Source organism: Thamnophis elegans, chromosome 12, assembly GCF_009769535.1.
Source record: "Thamnophis elegans isolate rThaEle1 chromosome 12, rThaEle1.pri, whole genome shotgun sequence".
Lineage (NCBI taxonomy): Eukaryota > Metazoa > Chordata > Lepidosauria > Squamata > Colubridae > Thamnophis > Thamnophis elegans.
Genome location: NC_045552.1, coordinates 11,589,586 through 11,612,309, shown reverse-complemented (window position 1 = coordinate 11,612,309; position 22,724 = coordinate 11,589,586). Strand labels below are relative to the sequence as shown.

The window sequence follows — 22,724 nt, the reverse complement described above, 5'->3', positions numbered from 1 at the left end:
CGCCTGCTCCTGGGCACGCTCGCTTGGAAGTCAACCCCACAGAGGAATGCAAGACTGATGCCCAGGTTTATGCACAACAGGACAACAGCCTTAATTGCGTTATTTTGAAGCCACCCGTTGGGATCTTTTTTTCGGGTGGGTGGGTGGGATGGGTAAAGGGGGCTGAGTTCCTCCAGAGTTTGGGATCTTGGCCACCCCAGCTGGCTGGCACTCTTGTGTGGCAAGATCTGGAGGATCTCACTGCAGACGTTCCCCGCTGATCCACAACTTCATTCGTCTCTACGTTCAGAAGGATATGCAATTGAATCCGACATCTTCAACTAAACAGCTTTTGGCGTAGGATGTCTCGGACCTGCGCTAAGAGTTTTAGATCTGGGATTGATTCCCTCCTCCAGTTCCACATCTGGGTTTAACACAGAAATTGCACTAGCTTTACCACTTTTTTGTAATGAAACGAAACACCCCCCCCCCCCGGTAAAAAAAAAAAACACTTCCTGGTTGTCCCACATTCTCCATGGCTTCTATTCCTTGTTTTTCCAGGAACTTGAAAAACATTGGAAGCTGTTTCTCTTGTAGTTTTGCAAAGACACGGGGGCGGGGAGGGAAAGGGGCTTAATGATCCATGAAAGAAGATAATGTTGGAACTTAATCCACGTGGTGGGTTGTATCGGGCTGGGGAGACGGAGCAACCTTGGGGATGGTTTTAACTATTGTTAGTTCTACCTAAGGTTGAATGTCCCAAGATCTCGAGAGTATCCAGGTTCAGAAATAAATCCTGGCCAGGTTAAACGAAACCTTGAAATGTCCTGAAAATGAAAATAGATGTAAGGGTCTACAATCTTCTATGGTGCAATGTAATGATTATGGGTGTGCTAAAGTGATTGCCAAGCACTTTTTCTTTCAATTCCATGAATTTCTGGCACTTGGCTGGGTGGGCAGTGACTATTTCCACCTGAATATCACTAAACGTTGGATAGTTGCAAAATCGTTCTATCAATACTTATTTGGTCAGAGAGCTTCAGATACATATTGCAGTTCCGAAATGACGCTTAAATTTGAAGCTTAAATGCAGCTTAAATGGGAGGATCTTTTAATGCCTTTACCTACAGAGGCTAGTCTTCGAGTTACAACCACAATTGGAACCAGAGTTTTGGCCGCTAATGATGATTAAGTGAATCATCATGCGACTGGACCCAAATTGACAACCATTTTTTTTGCTATGGTGGTTAAGCAAATCAGAAAGTTGTTAATGTGAATCATACAAGCCAGGAGCTAGCTGGGAAGGTAAAGGTTAAAATTGCAATCATATGACTACAGGATGCTGTAACCATTGTAAATGTGAGCTGGTTGCCAAGCAACCAGATCACAATCATAATGTTACCCTTGCAGGGATGATGTACAAGTAGTCCTCCACTTACAGCAGTTCATTTAGTGACTGTCCAAAGTTACAACAGCACTGAAAAGAAGTGACGTAGGACCATTTTTTCACTCTTAACGACCGTGGCGCCGTGACTCATATGTATGACAGTTGCAGTGTCTCCAATGTCGATGTGGGAAGCCTGATTCACTTAACAACCCCTGTGACTAAATTAACCACAGACGCGATTCGCTTAACAAACGAGGCAAGAAAGGTCACGAAATGGGGCAAGATTCACTTAAGCGCGTGTCTCGCTGAGCAACAGAAACTTGCTTTGCTCATTTGTGGCAGTAAGTCAAGGTATATAACAAGGACTACTGATCATTGATGGAATGGTCGTAACTTTGAGGATGGGTCGTCAATTACCTTGATCATGTCGATTGTAACTTTCAAACCATCGTTAAACGGATGGCTGTAAGCCGAGGACTACGTGTAAAACACGGTGCAGACTCTGACCTGGGAATCTGCAGGGAATTGGTTCCATGGCTGATCATCCCCCCCGCCCCCCCTGGCAGGTTGGCTCTGTCTCTACCCTTTGCACAAAATTGGGTGTTAGATTTCTGAGATGGAAGATGGGGTCCTCCTTGCAGCCTGCGGTTGATTTTTGAATCCTTGACGTGTGCAGATTGCGATGCTTTGTTCTTAACCCGGTTTGTTGTCCCATCTTGCAATGTATGCAGGAGCACCAAAGCATCCTAGTTGCAGCTGTAGTTAAGTGGCCACGGCTGCCCTCCCTCTCCCACCGTGGCTTTCCTGCCACCTTATTCCGCTGCATGTGGGCCAGCCACGGCTTGACGGTCCCAAGGAAATGGCTCCCTGCTCTTTCCTCTGTACGATGCCTCCGTGAGCGAGGCAGCACTTCGAACGGGAAGCAGACGACGTGACCGTCCCCTGTTCCCCCCCGATACTGTGAAGCGACCACTGCCATACTGGCCTGTCTATATGTGCCTGTGTTTTTAACAGCCCATGTTTCCTTGTTGCCTCTGATGTGCTGCAGTTCTTCTTTTTTTTGGATATAAGTTGACTTCCCTTTTTTTCTGGGATTCTTGTACTAAATGGCTTAATTCAAACCAATTAACAAATAAAGGCAAACTGGTAAGCTTGGTCTCACTGTGGTCTCACTGTCTGCAGAGGTGAAACAGGATGAAAATGTATGCATGTATACATCATATTTGGGATGTGGTGGCTCAGTGGCTAAGACGCTGAGCTTGTCGATCGAAAGGTCGGCAGTTTGGCGGTTCAAATCCCTAGCGCTGCGTAACGGAGTGAGCTCCCGTTACTTGTCCCAGCTTCTGCCAACCTAGCAGTTCGAAAGCATGTAAAAATGCAAGTAGAAAAATAGGAACCCACTTTGGTGGGAAGGTAACAGCGCTCCGTGCGCCTTCGGTGGTTAGTCATGCCGGCCACATGACCACGGAGATGTCTTTGGACAGCGCTGGCTCTTCGGCTTTGAAATGGAGATGAGCATCGCCCCCCTAGAGTCAGGAATGACTAGCACATATGTGTGAGGGGAACCTTTACTGTTACATCATATTTAAAAAAGGTCAATGGGCCACTTGGTTCTTCGTTTAGTATCTGCAGCGAGAAATTCTTGGATCTCTCATCTGTTTAGGAGTTGAGCCAAATGGCCTTTATAGCGGAGATTAGTTGCTGTCCTGGAGTAGGCACACCAGCAAGGAAGGTAAACTGGTTTTCTTGCTAGCAAGTGCTAAGAAACTGCTGTACTAGTTATAAATTCCTTATGTGTCCAATCACACTTGGCCAATAAAGAATCTCTTCCTATTCCATCTCCATCCCAACCCATCACGTCCCTTCTTTATTTCTATTCCATTCTATTCTATTTTTACTCTGTGCAAGTCATTGATCCATTGGAGACTAAATGCTTTAATGAGACTTCTCTACACGGTTGGCTACGTGATCGGTAACACCCATGAGTTTTAGCCATGGTTAAAAAGATAGGTGGACAGACCAATAGATGGACAGACAGGACAGAAAGATGGATGAATAAACAGGACAGAAAGATGGATGGATAGATGCAGTGACGGGATTCAAATATTTTACCAACCAGTTCTCTGCCCTAATGACCAGCTGGGTAGGCGGGGCTCGGTGGTCATGTGATCATGTGGGCGTGACCAAGTCAATGTCACTCAGGTTAATGGGCACTTTGCCTTAGTTGTTACAATGGTAATAAGGGTTAAATGGATAGGCAGTTTCTGTAAGCAGGGCAATAAAGATTAGGCTAGAAACCACCCCAGAATGTTTCCTTCCTGCCTTCTTTACAGGATCAGCCCTGTAAAGTGGGGAAAAACAAAAGATTTCTTCCAACAACCAGTTCTCTGAACTGCTTAGAAAGTTACCTACCGGTTCTCCCGAATAGTGCGAACTGGCTGAATCCCACCACTGGATAGATGGATAGGACAGAATGATAGATGGATGGACTGATCCACCTTGAGCACCAGCCCGACCTCTCCTTGCCAATCCATTCCAATCTGTTTTGACTGGGAGTGGGACTATTCCCAGTACAGTATTGGGAGTTATCTAGCTTATGACAAATGTTCCATGTCTGAATAATTTTCTAGGTCAATGCAGGGTGAGTTTTCATGCCATTTAAAAGCTTTGTAAATCCCACTGGCTTAGTTATATACATAGAGAGAGGGGAGGAGAAAGGAGAAAAAGAGAGAGGGAGATTATAGGATTTTGCTTTTTATCACTGTGATCCTATTTTTAGAAACCCAAATTGAATTGTCAGATCAAGTTGATTTGAATTCCTGGGGCGTTCTCTGTGAATACGCATAGCTCAGTTGCACATCAAGTTCCTTACAGAATTTCCCAAAGCATTTTTTTTTAATCTCTTCACACCTACCAAAGAACATTTATTATACATATTCTTATTTTTAAAAAAGGCTTTACTAAAGTAGTTGGGATGATTTTTCCAGAGATGCTCAATAACCTTTACACCCAAAGTGATCTTAGGGAGTAGTCAGGCCTTGGAGAACATGTTATAGTACAGAGGGAATCCATGGAGATTCCCCCCCCCCCCCCCACTCAAGGAAGGGCTTCATCCCTTTGTTCATCATCTTCCTCTTCTTAGGAAAAATTCCGTTTACTCAGCTGGAATTGTTCACATTGTGGTGTAATGGTATATAGCCAGAAGAACGACAGGACACTGTGGGAAAAACAACAATAATACTCATTTACTGCAAGCCCCTTGTCAACACGCAAAGCATCCCTGGCCTGTTCTCGAATTGCCATAGGCAAGGGGGATGGGAAACTGCCGAAGCAGCTTGGCAGCCACAAACAGAAGCATATTACAGGCATATCTTTCTCAAGGCTGTCTCCCCAGTTACCCACAGCAGCCTGATGGAAGTGATCTCTACAGCCCACGAAAGTGCTCCATTGGAAAATGTGATTTATGACATACCCTGCGGGGAGGGGGGAAACAGGGTCATAATTGGGCTGTAAATTACATGGGGTCAGAGTTGGCTTCACTTGGGTATGTGCTGACATGTTGCTCCTAATAGTTAACTGGATTTCTTTTGAAGCTTGGCTTGAGGCTCTTGATTTGATTAGGGCATCCGTAGGAACCCTGACACCCCTATTTAATTTTTTGTAATGGTGTGGTCCCTTTTCTCATCCTGAGTACCTCAAGCTGAATTTTATGTCCCATCCCACCACCACCTCTTCTTCAATTTTATCCTCACACACTCATGCAGCAGAAGGACTCGAAGGAACCTCAGAGATCAACCAAGCCAATCCCTTGCCAAGCAACCACAATCTAAATTAAATTGGTTTTGAAATGGAAAACACCAATTGTGGGAAAGACTACTAGAAGCATTGCTTATTTGATGGCCTACAGATGAATTGGGATGATATTCTATCAATTTGTAGGCACCATGAAGAATTGTAGGCCAAATATGTCTAAGGAGCACTAGGTTGAGAAAGCTTGGCTCGAAGGCACGTCAACTAGATGTTATCTAAAAGCAGAAATATGTGCTACATATCAGTTCTTGAGGTTCTGCATCATCAGACATACTGATAATGCTACTGAGTTGGGTAATGAAATGTCGGCAAGCAAATAACCAAGCTCGGAGAGCATCAAGGACTCCACAATTCAATCTCAAAACTACATATATTGTCTTCTATTGAAGTTCTTGAAGAGTAGCACGAGGAAAGGACTATTGTCCTCTAGCACTGCTGGTGAGTTTCCTTGGCTGGTCCTTGTGAAAACTGTAGTGCTGTAGATGTTTTTGAGGACAGATAGAGTGGAGTACATTCAGGATAAGCTTCATGGATAAGCAGAACTTCAGAAAAGTGGCCTCTCAATTCTCAAGTTATAACTTTTCCTCAATCTCTTGAGTTCTTAAGCCATCGCTCCTATAGTTCCCACCAGAGAATTTTGGAATTGCAACCCCAACACATCAAAATAAGCATTTCTGCTAGGACTTACCGTGAACATAAGAATGGCAAAACCAAACCAGGAGGCGCCCCAGGCATAGCTCTGTACTGCGTGCTTAATGTGTTCAAAGCAGCCCTGAGAAGGGAAAGACAAACCAGTGAGATTGCTTTGAAGAGGAGCTGCCGACAGTACCAATATCCCCAAGAATCAGAGATGGTTATTCAACCAGTTCTGATTGGTTCTAGCTAACCGGTAGCGGAAAATTTGAGTAGTTTGGAGAACCAGAAAATACCACCTTTGATTGGCCCCACCCCCCATCTCTTCCCTGCCTCCCGAGTCCCAGCTAATCAGAGTCCCAGTTGATTGGCTGGGTCTTCTTTTGTTGCCTTGCACAGGAGAATGGAGCAGGTCGGGTGGAAAGGGAGATTTTGCAGTATCTTTCCCCCGGAAGTGGGATGGAAATGGGGATTTTACAGTATCCTTCCCCCTGGAGTGGGATGGAAAGGGAGATGTTGCAGTATCCTTCCCCCAGAAGTATTTATTGTATTGTATTTATTTGTCTTGTATGCCGCCCACTCCCGAAGGACTCCGGGCGGCTCACAATAGACAAGGGAAGGGGAAATAACTAGACAAAGACAACACTTTAAAAAAAAACACAACATTCACAGTTTCCGTGGGGCTGGATGTTTCACAAGCCCCCCGGCCTGCTGGAGCAGCCAGGACTTGGTGGCTTTGCGGAAGGCTGGGAGGGTAGTAAGGGTCCGGATCTCCACGGGGAGGTCATTCCAGAGGGCTGGAGCTGCAACAGAGAAGGCTCTCCCCCGGGGGAGGGAATGGGGATTTTGCAGTATCATTCCCCTACCATGCCCACCAAGCCACGCCCACAGAACCGTTAGTAAAAAAAATTGAATCACCACCACTGCCAAGAATGCCAAAATGATAGGTAAACATCAGGACGAAGATGGAAGACCTTGGTACCTCAGTGTTGATATAATCAGTGTGGCCCAATCTGCAGCCCTCCTCATTGACCATGATAAAGTTCCGATCACGTTTGCAGCAGTAGAATGGCCAAGGTGCCACGGCTTCAGGGAATCTACTTCGAAAGACGGAGGTATAGTTTACCCAATCCAATGGATCATTGGCACCACAGCACTGTTGCTAAAAGTGAACCGGTGAAAAGAAAGATCATATACATATATTTATTGCAAAGAGCCACATTATAAAGGACATTTTGCTGCCTTTGGCGGGGTGCGGGTGGGGTAATTTCTCTTGACTAGACTTTCTGCCATCCAACTTTTCTCTTAGAAAGTTAAGACTGTTTTGAGTTGTTTTGAATTTTGCAGCTTTATCCATTTTTGCAAAGAACGGAGAGCTGATGAGAACTATTTTCTTTTCCTGGCTAGTTGTTGAGCATAGCTATTGCTCCATACCTAATGCTGCCTTTCAGTTTCACTCCAATCTTTTCCCTATCTTCAAAGTTCCCAATCACTAAATCTCTATGGAGATTCTCAGTCATCCAAGTCCTGGTTGTCCCAAAGGTGCTTTTTCAAGACGCAACTGGATTTCCTTGTTTTTTCTTTGAAGATGTTTCACTTCTCATCCAAGAAGCTTCTTCAGCTTTGACATTATTATTATAATTCCTTCCATAAAAATATAAATACATCTTCTTATATACTGAATTATAATAAGCTTAAGCTGTCTACCGTGGGCCTTATGCATTTCTTAAGAGCTCCCTAAGGGGGCATGCATCAGCGCACCAGCGTGCCTACTGTCCAGTGGTGGGTTTCAAAATTTTTTAGAACCTCTTCTGTAGGTGTGGCCTGCTTTGTGGGAGTGGCTTGTCGGCCATGTGACTGGGTGGGAGTGGCTTGTTGGCCATGTGACCGGGTGGGAGTGGCTTGCCAGACATGTGATTGGATGGGCATGGCCAACTTGTAAAATGTGGTGAAACTCACTTAACAACACTCTTGCTTAGCAACCAAAATGTTGGCTCAGGAACTCTGGCATTGAAGTGTGCAAGTCTTAAAGCTGTCAAGTTACAAGACCCTTGTACCCCTAGCCCTTTAGAAAAAAACCCCAGGGGTGTTCAAACTTGACAGCTTTAAGACTTGTGGACTTCAACTCCCAGAATTCCTCCTCTTGCTCTTCATCTTGATGATGTGCGGACGGGCAGAGGGAGGGAGCTGGAACCGGTTCTAAACGGCAGTGTAGATTTGTTGATTTCTATAGAAGTGGTTAGAACTGGCAGGAACCCACCCCTGCTACCGTCCCTATCCTACTGTCTCATTTATATGTACTCTTTTTATGTGTTTATGGCTATGTTTTGCTTATTTATATCCATTTATTTGTGCCATTTTTCATGTGTTTTCATACTTGTTTCCTTGTACTTGTTGACAAATAAAAAATGAATGAATAAATTAAAGGCTGGTGGTGGGCTATGGAAGTCAGAGCTGAAGAAGCTTCTTGGATGAGAAGCGTAACATCTTCAAAGAAAAAAACAAGAAAGTCCAGTTTCCAATCCCTAGCATTTTGACCCAGCCTGCCAGCAAAGTTGCATTGCTTTCACAGTCCCTCCATGTATGCATTCTGGATCTACACCTGGATGAAGGACGCGATTCTCACAGGCTGGACAATGATGGTATGTACCTCCATCATGAAACGGTCCCACATCCGGGTGAGTTCCCGCCCTTGGTCTGTGTCAGATCCGTAGAAGCCCAGCATCTGTTTGGTTACCAGTCTGGAATTTGATACTACCTGGGGTGAGGAAGAAGGAGAGAATGTTGGTCAACTACATTCCCCAAGCCCAGGTACACAAACATTTCACTTCCAAAGTTTCAGTTTACATAAAGTATATGCAAACAGATTTCTACATTTCCAAATGCATTTCTCTTTGCACTGCAATTCTGGTTTTTCTTTTTTAATCTGCAATCTATGAGAAAAAATAGTATTCAAAAAAGAGAAGAAAAACCCCAAATGTTTCTAGATTGTCTTGGTCTTTTAGAATGAGACAAAATGATTTTTGTCCCCCTTCAGAAATGATTTTAGTACCATCTTATGCCAATTCTGCAAGAGATGCCGAGCTTGTTGATCAGAAAGTTCGGCAGCTCGGCAGTTTGAATCCCTATCGCCGTGTAACGGAGTGAACTCCTGTTATTTGTCCCAGCTTCTGCCAAACTACCAGTTTGAAAGCGCGTAAAAAATGCAAGTAGAAAAATAGGAACCACCTTTGGTGGGAAGGAAAAAGCATTCCGTGCACCTTTGGTGCTTAGTCTTGCCAGCCACATCACCCTGAAGAAGTCTTTGGACAGTGCTGGCTCTTCAGCTTTGAAACAGAGATGAGCACCATCCCCTAGAGTCAGGAATGACTAGTTTAGTTTAGTTGAGTTTAGTTTAATGAAATTTGTATGCTGCCCACTCCCATTGGGACTCTGGGTGGCTCACAGGCAATAAAAAAGCATTTTTTTAAATTTTAAAATAAGAAATACAATAATAAAACTAGCACATATGTGCGAGGGGAACCTTAATTTTACCTTTATAGGATCAAAGGATCCATATCCTCATACAATAAGCAATCATGGCCTTTCTTGTCTATTTGTGGACAAAAATGTACAAGCTTTCTCCAAGCTTTGGTTCTCATGAAAGTTTTTGAAGAGCCAACAGTTCAAAGAAATTCACCAACATCCCCATATTATGTACTATACAAGACAGTCATAAAGTTGATCGGAGTAATGGGGCTGACAAAGGAAGGAAAAGGAAGCTTCATTAAAATTCCCAGACTGAATTATGTTTTGGGTGGCTCATTCACCACGATAAAAGCAGACATTGGGAAAGAGTGAGCCAAAATCTTTTAGAAGACCAAGTTGAGAAGAATTTGCACCCTGTACTTACAAAATCACGATGTGTGTAGGAGGTGATGCAAGAGGCACATTCAAACAAGTAGACAACCAGGATCAGGACCAGGTACTGAAAAGTAAGAAAATAGAGATTAAAGTTCAATGTCAAAGGAAAAAAAAATCACACCGGGAAACATTTCCTCCCCAGGATATTCACTATGGATTAGAGATAATTATTGTATCCCTTGATCTGTAGATGATGCAGATTGGTTGCTATTGTCGTTGTTCTCCCATACTTTAGTTGGACATGATGATGGCTTGACTTTCAAAAAGGGATAAGCAAATCCATATAGAAGAGATTTTGATGAATGTTCATTATTTACACCATTTTTGAACTGATCTGGTGACAGTATGTTGATTCCATATGCTGGAGAGGAACAGCTGAGACGGAAATGTCTTGTCTTTAACGCTGGATTACAAGCTAAATTTCTAATGAGCTTTCAGTGTTTTTGCTCTGATCAGGTAGATTCTTAGAAAAATACAAGTACTTTTTTGACCAGAGACAACAATGGAATTGCATTCCAGGAACTATTAACAGAGTTGGAGGGGACCTTGTAGGTCATCTAGTCTAAACCCCCACCCCGCCCAAGCAGACCCTGCCTACACCATATTTGACAGATGGCAGTCCAGTCTCTTCTTGAAAGCTTCTGGTGATGAAGCTCCCACAACTTCTGAAGGCAACTTTTATTCCATTGGTTGATTATTCTCTCTGTCAGAAAAAGTCTCCTTATTTCAAGATTGAATCTCTCCTTGTCCAGTTTCCATCCATTATTCCTTGTCTGGCCTTCGGGTGCTTTGGAAAATAGCTTGACCTCCTTCTCTCTGTGGCAGCCCCTCAAATATTGGAACACTGCTCTCCTGTCTCCCCTGATCCTTCTCATCACTAGACTAGCCATGCCCGGTTCCTGCAACCGTTCTTTGTAAGTTTTAGCCTCCATTCCCCTAATCATCTTTGTTGCTCTTCTCTGCACTCTTTCTAGAGTCTCAACATCTTTTTTTTATAGCGTGCGGACCAAAACTGGATGCAGTACTCTAAGTGTGATCTTACTAAGGCTATAGAGTGGTATTAGTACCTCCCTTGATCTTGATTGTATCCCTCCCTCCCTCCCTCCCTCCCTCCCTCCCTTCCTTCCTTCTTTCCTTCCTTCTTTCTTTCTTACCTACCTACCTACCTACCTACCGCCTGCCTGCCTGCCTGCCTGCCTGCCTGCCTGCCTGCCTGCCTGCCTGCCTACCTACCTACCTACCTACCTACCTACCTACCTACCTATCTATCTATCTATCTATCTATCTATCTATCTATCTATCTATCTATCTATCTATCTATTTATCTATCATCCCTCTGTCATCTATCAGCTATCTATCTGTCTGTCTGTCTGTTGGTGTCTGTCTGTCTGTCTGTCCACCCGTCCATCCGTCCATCCATCCATCCATCCATCCATCCATCCATCCATCCATCTATCTATCTATCTATCTATCTATCTTCCACAGTTACGTTGAGAAAATGTAGAGTATAGAGAAGTCCGATTCTTGTTGTTACTCACCAACAGCACCATGAAGCGGTTGCCATTCACAAGGCTGATGATGCCGAAGACGCAAACGCAGAAGAAGCAAAACCCAGTGAAAATGGAGATCCAGGCGCCTGCATAGACATCGTCTTTGCCGGTGACTCCCAGGATGGGATAGACTTTATAGGGATCAGCTGTTACCCAAATAGACTCAGCACAAAGTGCCAGCCCTGAAAGCTGTAGAAACAGAGGAAGGTTGTTAGCCACCAAACTACCAGAAATCAAACCAGGTTCTTTGTCATCTAGCATGTCCAGGTGTGTGTGTGTGTGTGTGATGCAGTGGGTTGTTTAGTTTAGTTCAGCTTCCTTTTGTAATCTCCTGGTGTTACACCCACACCGGTAGAGGGTCCTGTGTAATTCTGGGAGGCCCTCAAATTGTGCATTTGTATTCCATGTGTTATAGGAACCCCACCATGGTGGTTTATGGGAATGTGGCCAATGATGATTCATTCAACAAAATATAGGGAATAATGTTTAAGTCAGGGGTATCAAACGCAAAGCCCAGGGCCCGGATTCGGTCTGTTGGGTGCTTAGATCTGGCCTGCAGGGCTGCCCTGGAAACAGCGAAGGACCGGCCCGCAGTGCTTCTGTCAGCGAAAATGGAGTTCGGGAGGGCCCCATGCACACCCTTGAGCTCTGTTTTCACTGGAAGAAGGTTGCAGGAGGCTGTCGCAGCTGGAAACAGAGCTCGTGAAGACTATGTGTGGCCATGCTGAGCTCCATTTTTGCAGGCAGAGAGTTGCAGGAGGCTGTCGCAGCTGAAAATGGAGCTCAGGAGCCTGTTCTCGCCGGCAGAGTGATCGGGCCACCACAGGTGCCCCCAACACGAGTGACGTTGAGTTGGCCACGCCCACCCTGGCCACACTTACCACGGCCTCCAAAGTCAAACACAACCCTGATGCGGCCCTCAATGAAATCAAGTTTGACACCCCTGGATTAAGACAATTCCGTCCACCAGCCAATGCCATCTGGCTACTACCCGGGGGAGGGCCTTCTCTGTAGCAGCTCCAGCCCTTTGGAATGAACTCCCCGCGGAGATCCGGACCCTCACCTCTCTCCAGGCCTTCCGGAAAGCCGTGAAACCTGGCTGTGCCGGCAGGCCTGGGGTTGATGCGTTCCCCTCCCCTCTCGACTGGTATGGCTGTGTGATTTTTGTGTATTTTAATTATGTGTACTGTTGTTTATGTTCCCTCTCCCCCCTGAGTTGTTTGCCGCCCTGAGTCCCTCCTGGAGAAGGGCGGCATACAAATAAACCAAATACAATACAATACAATACAATACAACATTTCAAAACATTTTTTTAAAAAAAATCAAAAACACGAGCTAGGTCATTCTATCCCCATCTCATTTGTCAGATACCAGAGTCAATACTCAGGAATTTTCCCATTGCTGAGATACAGCACTGCATTGCTTGTAGGTCTCTTACCATAATAATAACATTGCCCATCACTAATAGCCCCACAACAAGGGGAGATCTCTTTTCTTCCATGTTTTTCCAGAAAAGGTTCCTTGGATACCAGTCCTCAAATTCTGCAGAAGGGAGACAAACAAACAAAAAAAAACAATTCGCTAAGTGAAAGAAAAATTAGGTTCATTGCTTTTCTCAATTCTTTAGAGTAAAGGGCATTTGCACAAGTTAGCTTCTTTCGTACCTTCCACATCTGCACTTCATAAAATGTTAATATGTTCTGGTTTGCCAGTTAGCTAACAAGCTGGTTATTTGTGGGCCAGGTGCTCCATGGCATGAACATTTGTATCAACATATACATTTTTGTGTTTTCTATGGTACACCAGGTAGCCCTGTTGATATGCTTAACTACTTTTTTGAAAACATGTATTTGAACCCGGCAACTTCCTAAATACTCCCAGTCTTTTTACTCCATTGCTTTAAATGCTTCAAAGTTTGCACAAGTGAGAAGTGTAAGGTGGAGGCATCAGCATACAAATGAAAAAGAATGTATTTTGAAAATGCATTTGGTTCCCAGGCCAACAGATGCATTGACATAACTAGCCCTTCAGATAGTCCCTCACGCCCTCGTCACCTCAAGACTGGATTACTGTAACGCAATCTACATGGGGCTGCCCTTGAAGAGTGTTCAAAGACTTCAGCTAGTCCAGAATGCAGCCGCGCGAGCGATTGTGGGTGCACTTAGGTACACCCACGTTACACCTATCCTCCGCGAGTTGCACTGGCTTCCCATTGGTCTCCGGATACGCTTCAAGGTGCTAGTCGTTACTTTTAAAGCCCTACATGGTATCGGACCTGGCTACCTGAGAGACCGCCTCCTGCCAATTACCTCCCAGAGACCTATTAGATCGCACAGACTAGGCCTCCTCCGGATTCCATCTGCCAGTCAATGTCGGCTGGCGACTCCCCGGGGGAGGGCCTTCTCTGCTCCGGCCCTATGGAATTATCTCCCCGTTGAGATCTGGACCCTTACTACCCTTCCGGCTTTCCGCAAAGCGACCAAGACCTGGCTGTTCCGGCAGGCCTGGGGCTGTTGATTTATCCAGCCCCATCCTAAGTCATGAATGTTGTTGAATTTTTTAATTGTTGTTTTTTATTGTTTGTATCCCCCCTTCCCTTTTTTTATTTTATTTTTTTCTAGATGTCTTACTGATTGAGGAATGATGAAACTTTAATCAGTAAGACATCGAAGTACAAATGTTTGTATGTCAAAATAATTCTAGTTTACCACCAAATTCTTGTCTAGCTTAATATATACCCCTCCCTCCCTCCACCCTCCCCCCAACCCCCTCCTCCTTCCCCCCCCCGACTTCCCAGAACCCGTACACGGTATAGATTTCTAACAAACACAGTCTAAAATCTATTGAGAAAAAAAGAAATAAAGAAATTAATAACATTCTACATTGACCTTAGCTTCTTCTTGCTGAACTAACTTTAAACAATTTAAATCATTTCTGATTTTTATTTGTAAGCCGGCCTGAGTCTTCCGAGAGTGGGCGGCATACAAACTAACTAACTAACTAACTAACTAACTAACTAACTAACTAACTAACTAACTAACTAACTAACTAACTAATAAATAAATAATAACTACTGCTTTTGACCTCTCCAAAACATTCCTGAAAGATAGAAGGAATTTAATACTGAATCCTTGGGAAAAATAGAGATGCAACAATATATTGTTTATCATGTATCTTATCTGACCTGCAGAAGGAATCCGCAAGCAATTTAGGTAATCCCATTACCTCTTTTCCAATCCCCAGATTTTCAAGGAAAGTTCTGCTTGCCGTTTCTGAAGTTTAGAGGAAAATGTTCCATGTGGTCCAAAGGTGGACAAAGCTCAGTGGTGGGATTCAAATAATTTAACAACCGGTTCTCTGCCCTAATGACCAGCTGGGTAGGTGTGACTCAGTGGTCATGTGACCACTGATGGGCGCTTCTCCTTAGCTGTTACAATGTAACCGGAGAGGCAGTTTCTGTAAGCAGGGCAATAAAGATTAGGCTAGAAACAACACCAGAATGTTTCCTTCCTGCCTTCCTTACAGGATTAGCCCTGTAAAGTGGAACAAAACAAAATGAGATTTCTTCCAACAACCAGTTCTCCCGAATAGGTGCGAACTGGTTGAATCCCACCATTGATAAAGCGGATGTTGACATTCAGGTGTCAGAAGTCCTTGCTACTGACTGAGTTAGCTGACTATGGTGAAGTACCATCTGGAATGCCAGAGGTATTTATGGTCTGAAATCATTCATGATAAGGAGCAATCAACATATTTATTGTTAAGTGAGTTGAGAGAAGGAGAAGGAACAGTAAAAGCAGAAGGGAGAAGAGAAGAAAGAAGAGGAGGAGGAGGAGATGGAAGAGAAGGAGGAAAAGGAAAAAAAGAAGGAGGAGGAGGGGGAGAAAGAAGCTTCAGAAAAGATTGAATTCAGAACAAGAAATAGTCTGCACCATGGACGTCCAACCTTTTGGCTTGCCTGGGCCGCACGGAGTGAAGAGGAATTGCCTTGGGCCATATATAAAATGTATAATGTAGTTAATATATGTATATCCCACAATGTTAAAAATTTTACGATCTTGTGAGGCCACATTACTAGCTACCCAGGGCCTCAAGCAGCCCATGGACTGTGTTTTGGACACGCTTGGCCTTCACTGTGCCTGACAAACACATCCAGCCATTTGATTCCGTCTTTTTTGCTTTCCAAACTGGACATGGAATGGTTGAATTAAAACATTTTGCAATGTCTTTGTGCCTCGGAACAGAGCAAGGGACAGATGGAAAGAATCAAACAACTGAAACTCTACTGGGGAAGTATCTCTGATCAGGGAGTGGCTGCCCCTGAGTCCTGTTTCTTGCCCTGTTGAATCCACAAAGGGCAGGTTTAACTTGTCAGGTTGGACATAAGGCTGAAGAAGCAGCATAGCAGAGATTCCTGGATGCCCCGCATTGCTCCATCCAGGATAGCTCTGCGAGGAGAAGGAAAGGAAAACAAGAGCCAGTTTTCTACACCTTAAACCAGTCCTGCCTGGTATGCTTTGCCCCGCCTTTCTGAGAAAATACCAAGTTTTCTTCCAGGAGGTGAGCACCTGCCTATCTACTGATCAGAGTCTTAGAGAAATGAATGTGGATTTAGAAATTCAACTCGCTTCCTTACTAGCGTTTTCCCAAACGGGAATTGGCCTTTGAAGCCAATTAGCAAAGAACCTTGGGTATAGCTGCAATTGCTTTATAGCAGGGGTGTCAAACTCGGGGGGGGGGCGGATCCGGCCCATGGGGTGCTTAGATCTGATCTGTGGGGCCACCCTGGAAACAGTGAAGGAATGGCTCGCGGTGCTTCTGCCAGTGAAAACAGAACTTCGGAGTGCCGTGGCAGAGGGTTGTAGGAGGATATTGCAGCCAAAAATGGAGCTCGGGAGCCCATTTTCGTTGGCAGAGGCACCAATAGAACTAGTAGTGGTGGCGGTGTGAGGGTCCACCCACCCACCCTGACATCATCACGTGCATCAACAGAAACACCCCTCCACATACTGCTGGCAAGATATGAATTTTATTGGGTAAACACACCACCCATCCCACTCCAAAGATTTCTACCTTGCTTTTTCAATGCACGTGCTTCGTTCAAGAGCAATGACAACATTTAAAAAGATGATTGAAAAGAAAAGTCTCCTTTAAGTTAAATGATCCTTGCTTTAAGATGGGATCCATCCTCTGTACAATGGTTTTTCCTTTTTCTTTTCTTTTTTTCTTTGGCAATGGTACAAAAGGGGCTTTCTTCTGTCTTCTTCCAGGATGTTTTGATTTCCTGACCTAGTTTATCTCTCCAGGAATTTTGCAATGCCTGACTCTGTTTCATTTCAGAGTTCAGGGACAATTAATCAAGCATATCCAGTTGCCAAAGCTAGAAAATGGTACTGAGTTTTAAAATACTTAAAAGACAAAGAGCTCCCCCCCCCCACAAAACACATTTCTAAAAATGCAAAGGAGAGTTCCAAAAACATCTTTAAACAGGCAAAAGAGAACAAAGGTTCCTTCTAAAAGATTTTTTATTGTCTATGGCAGGGGTGTCAAACTCAAGGTCCGTGGGATGGATGTGGCCAGCAGGGTGGCCGTAAGTAGCCCTCCAGAGCTTCAGGAAGCCGTGGCAGCTGAAAACGGAGCTTGGGACCCTGTTATCCCTGGCAGAGTGCTAGGGCCATCACAGGAATAGCAATAGCAATAGCAGTTAGACTTATATACCGCTTCATAGGGCTTTCCGCCCTCTCTAAGCGGTTTACAGTGTCAGCATATCACCCCCACAGTCTGGGTCCTCATTTCACCCACCTCGGAAGGATGGAAGGCTGAGTCAACCTTTGAGCCGGTGAGATTTGAACAGCCGAACTGCAGAACTGCAGTCAGCTGAAGTAGCCTGCAGTGCTGCATTTAACCACTGCGCCACCTCGGCTCTGACACGAGTGACATTGAGCTGGCCATGCCCACCCTGGCCATGCCCATTCCGTCCCTGCGTGGTCAAACACAACCCTGATGTGATCCTCAATGAAATTGAGTTTGACACCCCTGGTTTACTGCATGAACGGTGCCTTAAAAAGGCATGTCTCAAGCCACAGAATCAACAGAGAGTACATCAACTTGGCCTTCTGAATTAAAGTGTAGGTGAAGCGACCAAGAAGGCCCCTATCACCGCTAGCTATCTTGTATATTATATATTGGAAAGGTAAGAGGATAAAGTTGGGGAATAAGCTAACAACGCATATCTTGGCTAAATCAAGATATTTTGTTGCTTGAAGCAAAGGGCACCGCCCCATCCTGATTCTGATTTAAAAGCCGCAAAGGAGCTCAAACATCAATGTCTTTCCCTGGGGCACCACCTTATTCTGATGGGAGGGCCATCCCTCCAGAGAGAGATGGGTGTGGAGGAGTGAAACAGTTCACAATTCTGGCAGCGTCTCCTGGTTTGAACAGCTGCCAGACTAGACAAGGAACCTTGTTCTGTGGTGATGTTGCTCTTGTCTCAGGAATTAGCAAGAAAGTAAGACCACACTTAGAATAATGCATCGAGTTTTGGTCATAACAAAAAAGATGTTGCGACTTTGGAAAAAGTGTAGAGAAGAGCAACTAAGATAATTAAAGGTCTGAAGACTACAAAGACTACTTGAGAGACCGCCTGCTGCCAATTACCTCCCAAAGACCCATTAGATCACACAGATTAGGCCTCCTCCGGGTTCCGTCTACTAGCCAATGCCATCTGGCTACTACCTGGGGGAGGGCCTTCTCTGTGGCGGCTCCGGCCCTTTGGAACGAGCTCCCTGCAGAGATTCGGACCCTCACCTCTCTCCAGGCCTTCCGAAAAGCCGTTAAAACCTGGCTGTGTCGGCAGGCCTGGGGTCGATGAGTTCCCTTCCCCTCTCGAATCGTGTGGCTGTTGGTTGTTTTAAATGCCCTGGACTTTTTGTTGTAGTTCTTGTGTTTCCCTTCCCCTCCTTTGGGTTTGTGCGCCGCCCTGAGTCCCACTGGGAATAGGCCGGCATATAAATAAAATGAACCTCGAACCTCGAAATGAACCAAAGTATGAAGAATGGTTGCAGGATTTGGGTATGGCTAGTATACAGAAAAGAAGGACTAGGACATGACACCAGTGTTCCAGTATTTGAGGGGCTGTCCAGGGGTGGTTTTCACAAATGTGAGCATGTGACCACCCACGATTTCCACTACTGGTTCAGGCGAACCGGTCTGAACCGTCTCCGTTTTTACTGGCAGAGGGTTGCATGAGACTGTGGCAGCCAAAAACAGAGCTCAGGAGCCCGTTTTCACTGGCAGAGCACTTGGGACACCACAGGCGCCTCTGGCACGAGTGATGTTGAGCTGGCCATGCCCATTTTGGCCCCACCCACCCCGCCCCCCAGAGGTCAAACACAACCCTGATGTGGCCCTCAATGCAATCAAGTTTGACACTCCTGCTATAAGCCTTCTAACTGTGATAGCCACGGCATAGGAGACAATCTGCCCTTCCACTAGATTACAGGGTTAAATGGATCATAGCACCCGGCCTTCCGATATTTGATATAAATGCATGCATATCTGCACTTGGATATATCCAGGTTGCTGCAAGGAATGATTCATTTATTTTTATGCATTTGCATTTCAATAATGTATTCTGGATGCTCAAGGCTCTTTTAATTTAATAAACAGAAGCTATTCGTTGACATACATTTTGCTAAGAGAGTGAACAAGTAGGGACTTGAACATGTATTGCTTTCTAGTCCCAATATTTTAATCACTGTTTCATATTGGTTTGCATATTGTTTCACAGGAAGCAGTGGATAATCGATTCTGCATCCCAGTTAAACTTGGGAGGCGCCAAGATTTTAGTACCCATCCTCCACTCAGATTTCTGGAAACCTAAAACCTTCTTTTCTCTTCACAAATATCCACGATTCAATCCACCCAACAAAGTTTCTTGGATATACTGAACTATACGGGTTAGATCTGTTTAAAGTGCTAAGCTTGTTGAGGATCTAACAATTCAACACAAAGTCATATTTTCCAGCTATCCATGCTATTAATACATTATTAATCAACATAGGTTGTAAACATCCCCTGTGGGAACTGGTAGAACATCCAAGGCACAACCCATCGCCATAATAAGTCAGGGGTTTATAAGTGCACTAAAAGATGACGATGAGATCCTTTTTATCACAAGCATCTGAAGTCCCCAAAGCTTTCACTGCAATGGACTCATTAGACTGTGAGATGGCATTAAGGCTCCAGTTGGCTTTTGCTACAGCTGATTATTCTGGTTATGGAAGAATATCACCATTAAGAACTTTGATGAAGTACAGCTCCGATTCTACTATTCTAATCTAGCATTTATTAGAGTAAGATTTGGAGCAATGGGTTTGAAGGACAACAATTGCTCCCTCAACTTTCTTGAAGGAGATCCCACCTTACAAGCCCCACTTACCTGTTGTGTGCCAGGCAACTCTTAACCTGTTCTGCAAGATACAATCGTCTCAGCATTGGCCTTTATACATTTGTGAAGGGGGTGGGAGCAAAAGGGTCAGGGACCTGGACTGGATTTTCCGGCTGAGAAGCTGGATGGACCAGCAACCAAGTTTGGTGTCCTGTTTCTGCCTTTTCAGTTATTCCTGCCCCACCCAGGAATAGCTGTTTGATTGACTGTCCACTATCATTTCCAGAAAAAAGAATGGAGGCCTTTGAACTATGGTGCTGGAGAAGACTCCTGTCTTGGACTGCCAGGCGATCAAACTGGTCAGTCCTGGAGGAGATCAACCCTGACTGCTCTTTAGAAGGCCAGATCCTGAAGATGAAACTCAATACTTTGGCCACCTAATGAGAAGGAAGGACTCACTGGAGAAGAGCCTAATGCTGGGAATGATTAAGGGCAGAAGAAGAAGGGACGACAGAGAATTAGGTGGCTGGATGGAGTCACTGAAGCAGTCAGCATGAGGTTAAATGGACTCGATGGTAGAGGACAGGAAGTCCTTGAGGAACGTTGTCCATGGGGTTGCGATGGGTTGGATGTGATTTTGCAACTAACAGCAACACCACCATTTCCAGCAAAGGGAGATTCAATAGAAGAGAAAGAATGATCCCTTAAAGATTTTTTTTGGATGTCTACAAGGCAGATAGATGAGGAAACGGGGGCTCATTTCGTACATTGTGTTAAGAATTTGCATGATTTGTGGTGTTGCAAACTAGCTAACTACAGTTTAATCTAGTGTATTATGCAAAACCATTGTGTGAAATTATGATTTGGTTTGCGGTGGAACTTTCCAAATGGGTTAATTAAAACATAATTCAGTTAACCAAGGGTAAATGAGTGGCACTAAAATAGTCTTTTTCTTTGATTTAAAGGCAAATTTTGAGCCAGGTTATTGTGGTTTGTGAAGCACCGCTATAATTAATGGTTTAGCACATGTTTCAGCAATCTTAAACACTCAAAAAGCCACAAAGATCCTAACTGGAGCCCCCCACTCTCCAGTTCAATTCTGGAGCTGACCAGAAGTCCTGTTCCCCCACCATAGAGTCTCCTCCTAGTGCGGCATCCTTTTTCCTTTGCTGATTGGAAGTCCAGTTCCCCCACCATAGAGTCTCCTCCTAGCGTGGCATCCTTTTTCCTCTACCTGTCCTAACCGAAAGCCCTATCAATTGTAGAGCCAACCAGCAACAGGGAGCCGCAGCAGAGGGATGAAAGAGCCACATGCGGCTCCAGAGCTGTGGGTTGCTGACCCCTGGTTTATGTGTAAACCTAGTTTCTATGGTTGCTTGAAAATGGGATTAAACAATAGCTTGGCACAATGTGTGAACCCAGAAACTTCCTGGGAAAGAATTCTAAGAGATAATTAATAGCTGAGATAGAAAATGGTTGACAAGAAATGCAACACGTTAAATTTGCCAGCATTTGCTAACATTTCCTTATCTTTCTCTAGTTTGCATTATTAGCTTTCATACTGTCAAAGGAAAAGTTCTCAAAAAGAAATTTTATTACCTGTTTTCCATTCCCAGAAATCTTTGCTAGCATTTCTGTTAGGAAGAGAGGCTGTGAGTTGTAGACCAGCAACATCTGTACAGCTGTTGGTTTCCTTCCTTAAAAAGTGAGGCAGTTCATTATTTTTAATCAATAGATATTTGTCCATTTCAGTTTTTGAATATGTGAGAATGATAGATAACATGTTAATTTTCCCCTGTATTTGTTATCTCAAGTTATTTTTTTTTAATGTGGAAAGACAGCTAAACACATGCTATTAAAAATTCAAATGCATAGTTTTATTATGTATTAACAGTATTTTTATACTGTATCATCAACTTCTGGGCAACATACAAGAATGAGTTCTCTATATAATAAAATATCATAAACTCTCTACCAGCACCAAGTAAATTAACTCTCCCCCCCACTACACTAGTGACTGCATAGTGACATTATCCTATTGTTCTTTTGTAAGGCAATTTAAGAAATATTTTAAAAAAGAACTTTGGAGGGGGTGTGCTGAGAGTGGGGATTTTTCAAACATAATTTAATATTCATCAACTCAAAATTCTTTCCAGGTTTTTTGGCGAACAGCTAAATTTTTACATTTAGTTGGAACAATATATTGAGATTTTGTGAACATATTTCATGGCCAAATAACATGCTCCCCTCAAGAGATTAACATTTAATTTATTTACAGTATTTGTTTCCTGTCTTTTTGAAAGTGAAAATCAAAATAATAAAGCGCAGACTCACTTTAAAGTGAATAGATTTATTGGAGGAAAAAAAAATAAGGGTCTCATGTGTAAGAGGCGGAAATATAGTCAATAACCTCAGACAAGACTCTTTTCCTTTCCTTTAATTTATTCAAGAATTAGAACTAGTAAAATATAAGGAGTAGACCTATAGGAATCAAGATTTTAAAGCAGGTGTATCCATCCTTGGCAACTTTAAGACCTGTGAACTTCAACTCCCAGAATTCCCCATACTAACTAGGGAATTCTGGGAGTTGAAGTCCAGAAGACTTAAAGTTGCCTTGGCCCCATTGAGGTGAACTTCCCACATGTCCCAACAATTTGGAAAACAGCAGGATGGAAAATACTGTCTTGGAGAAGCAGATCTTTCATAATTTTATGTAATAGACGAGTATTTTTCAATTTGACTTGAAGATGTGTGGACTTTAACTCTCAGATTTGAAGTCCATGTATCTTCAAGCCACCAAGATTGAGAACACTGTAATAGACCATCTTGGTTCCTCAGAATACTGAATGTTTGTCCTCTGCAAACACATATAGAGTTTTGCCAGCCTTGTTGTTAGTTGCGAAGTCATGTCTGACCCATTGCGACCCCAAGGACAATGTTCCTTCAGGCCTTCCTGTCCTCTATCATCCTCTGGAGTCCATTTAAACTCTAAAACCAGCCTTAGTGTGACATGTTTGTTCAGACATTCATTTCTCCGCAAACAGGCTTTTCTTGCCTATGGATGAATCATGAA

At 44.0% G+C, this 22,724-nt stretch overlaps 1 protein-coding gene across 1 annotated transcript; it reads right to left on the bottom strand.

Annotated features, from left to right (window-relative positions):
* Positions 1-4,274: 4,274 nt before the first annotated feature.
* Positions 4,275-21,721, bottom strand: UPK1A (uroplakin 1A). The gene is made up of 8 exons (XM_032228306.1): positions 21,251-21,721; positions 12,701-12,804; positions 11,251-11,451; positions 9,702-9,776; positions 8,460-8,567; positions 6,792-6,971; positions 5,865-5,948; positions 4,275-4,583 (listed from the first exon to the last, which is right to left on the bottom strand). Exons 1-8 carry the CDS (start codon positions 21,432-21,434, stop codon positions 4,539-4,541), a joined length of 981 nt encoding a protein of 326 aa, XP_032084197.1. The 5' UTR covers positions 21,435-21,721; the 3' UTR covers positions 4,275-4,538.
* Positions 21,722-22,724: the final 1,003 nt, after the last annotated feature.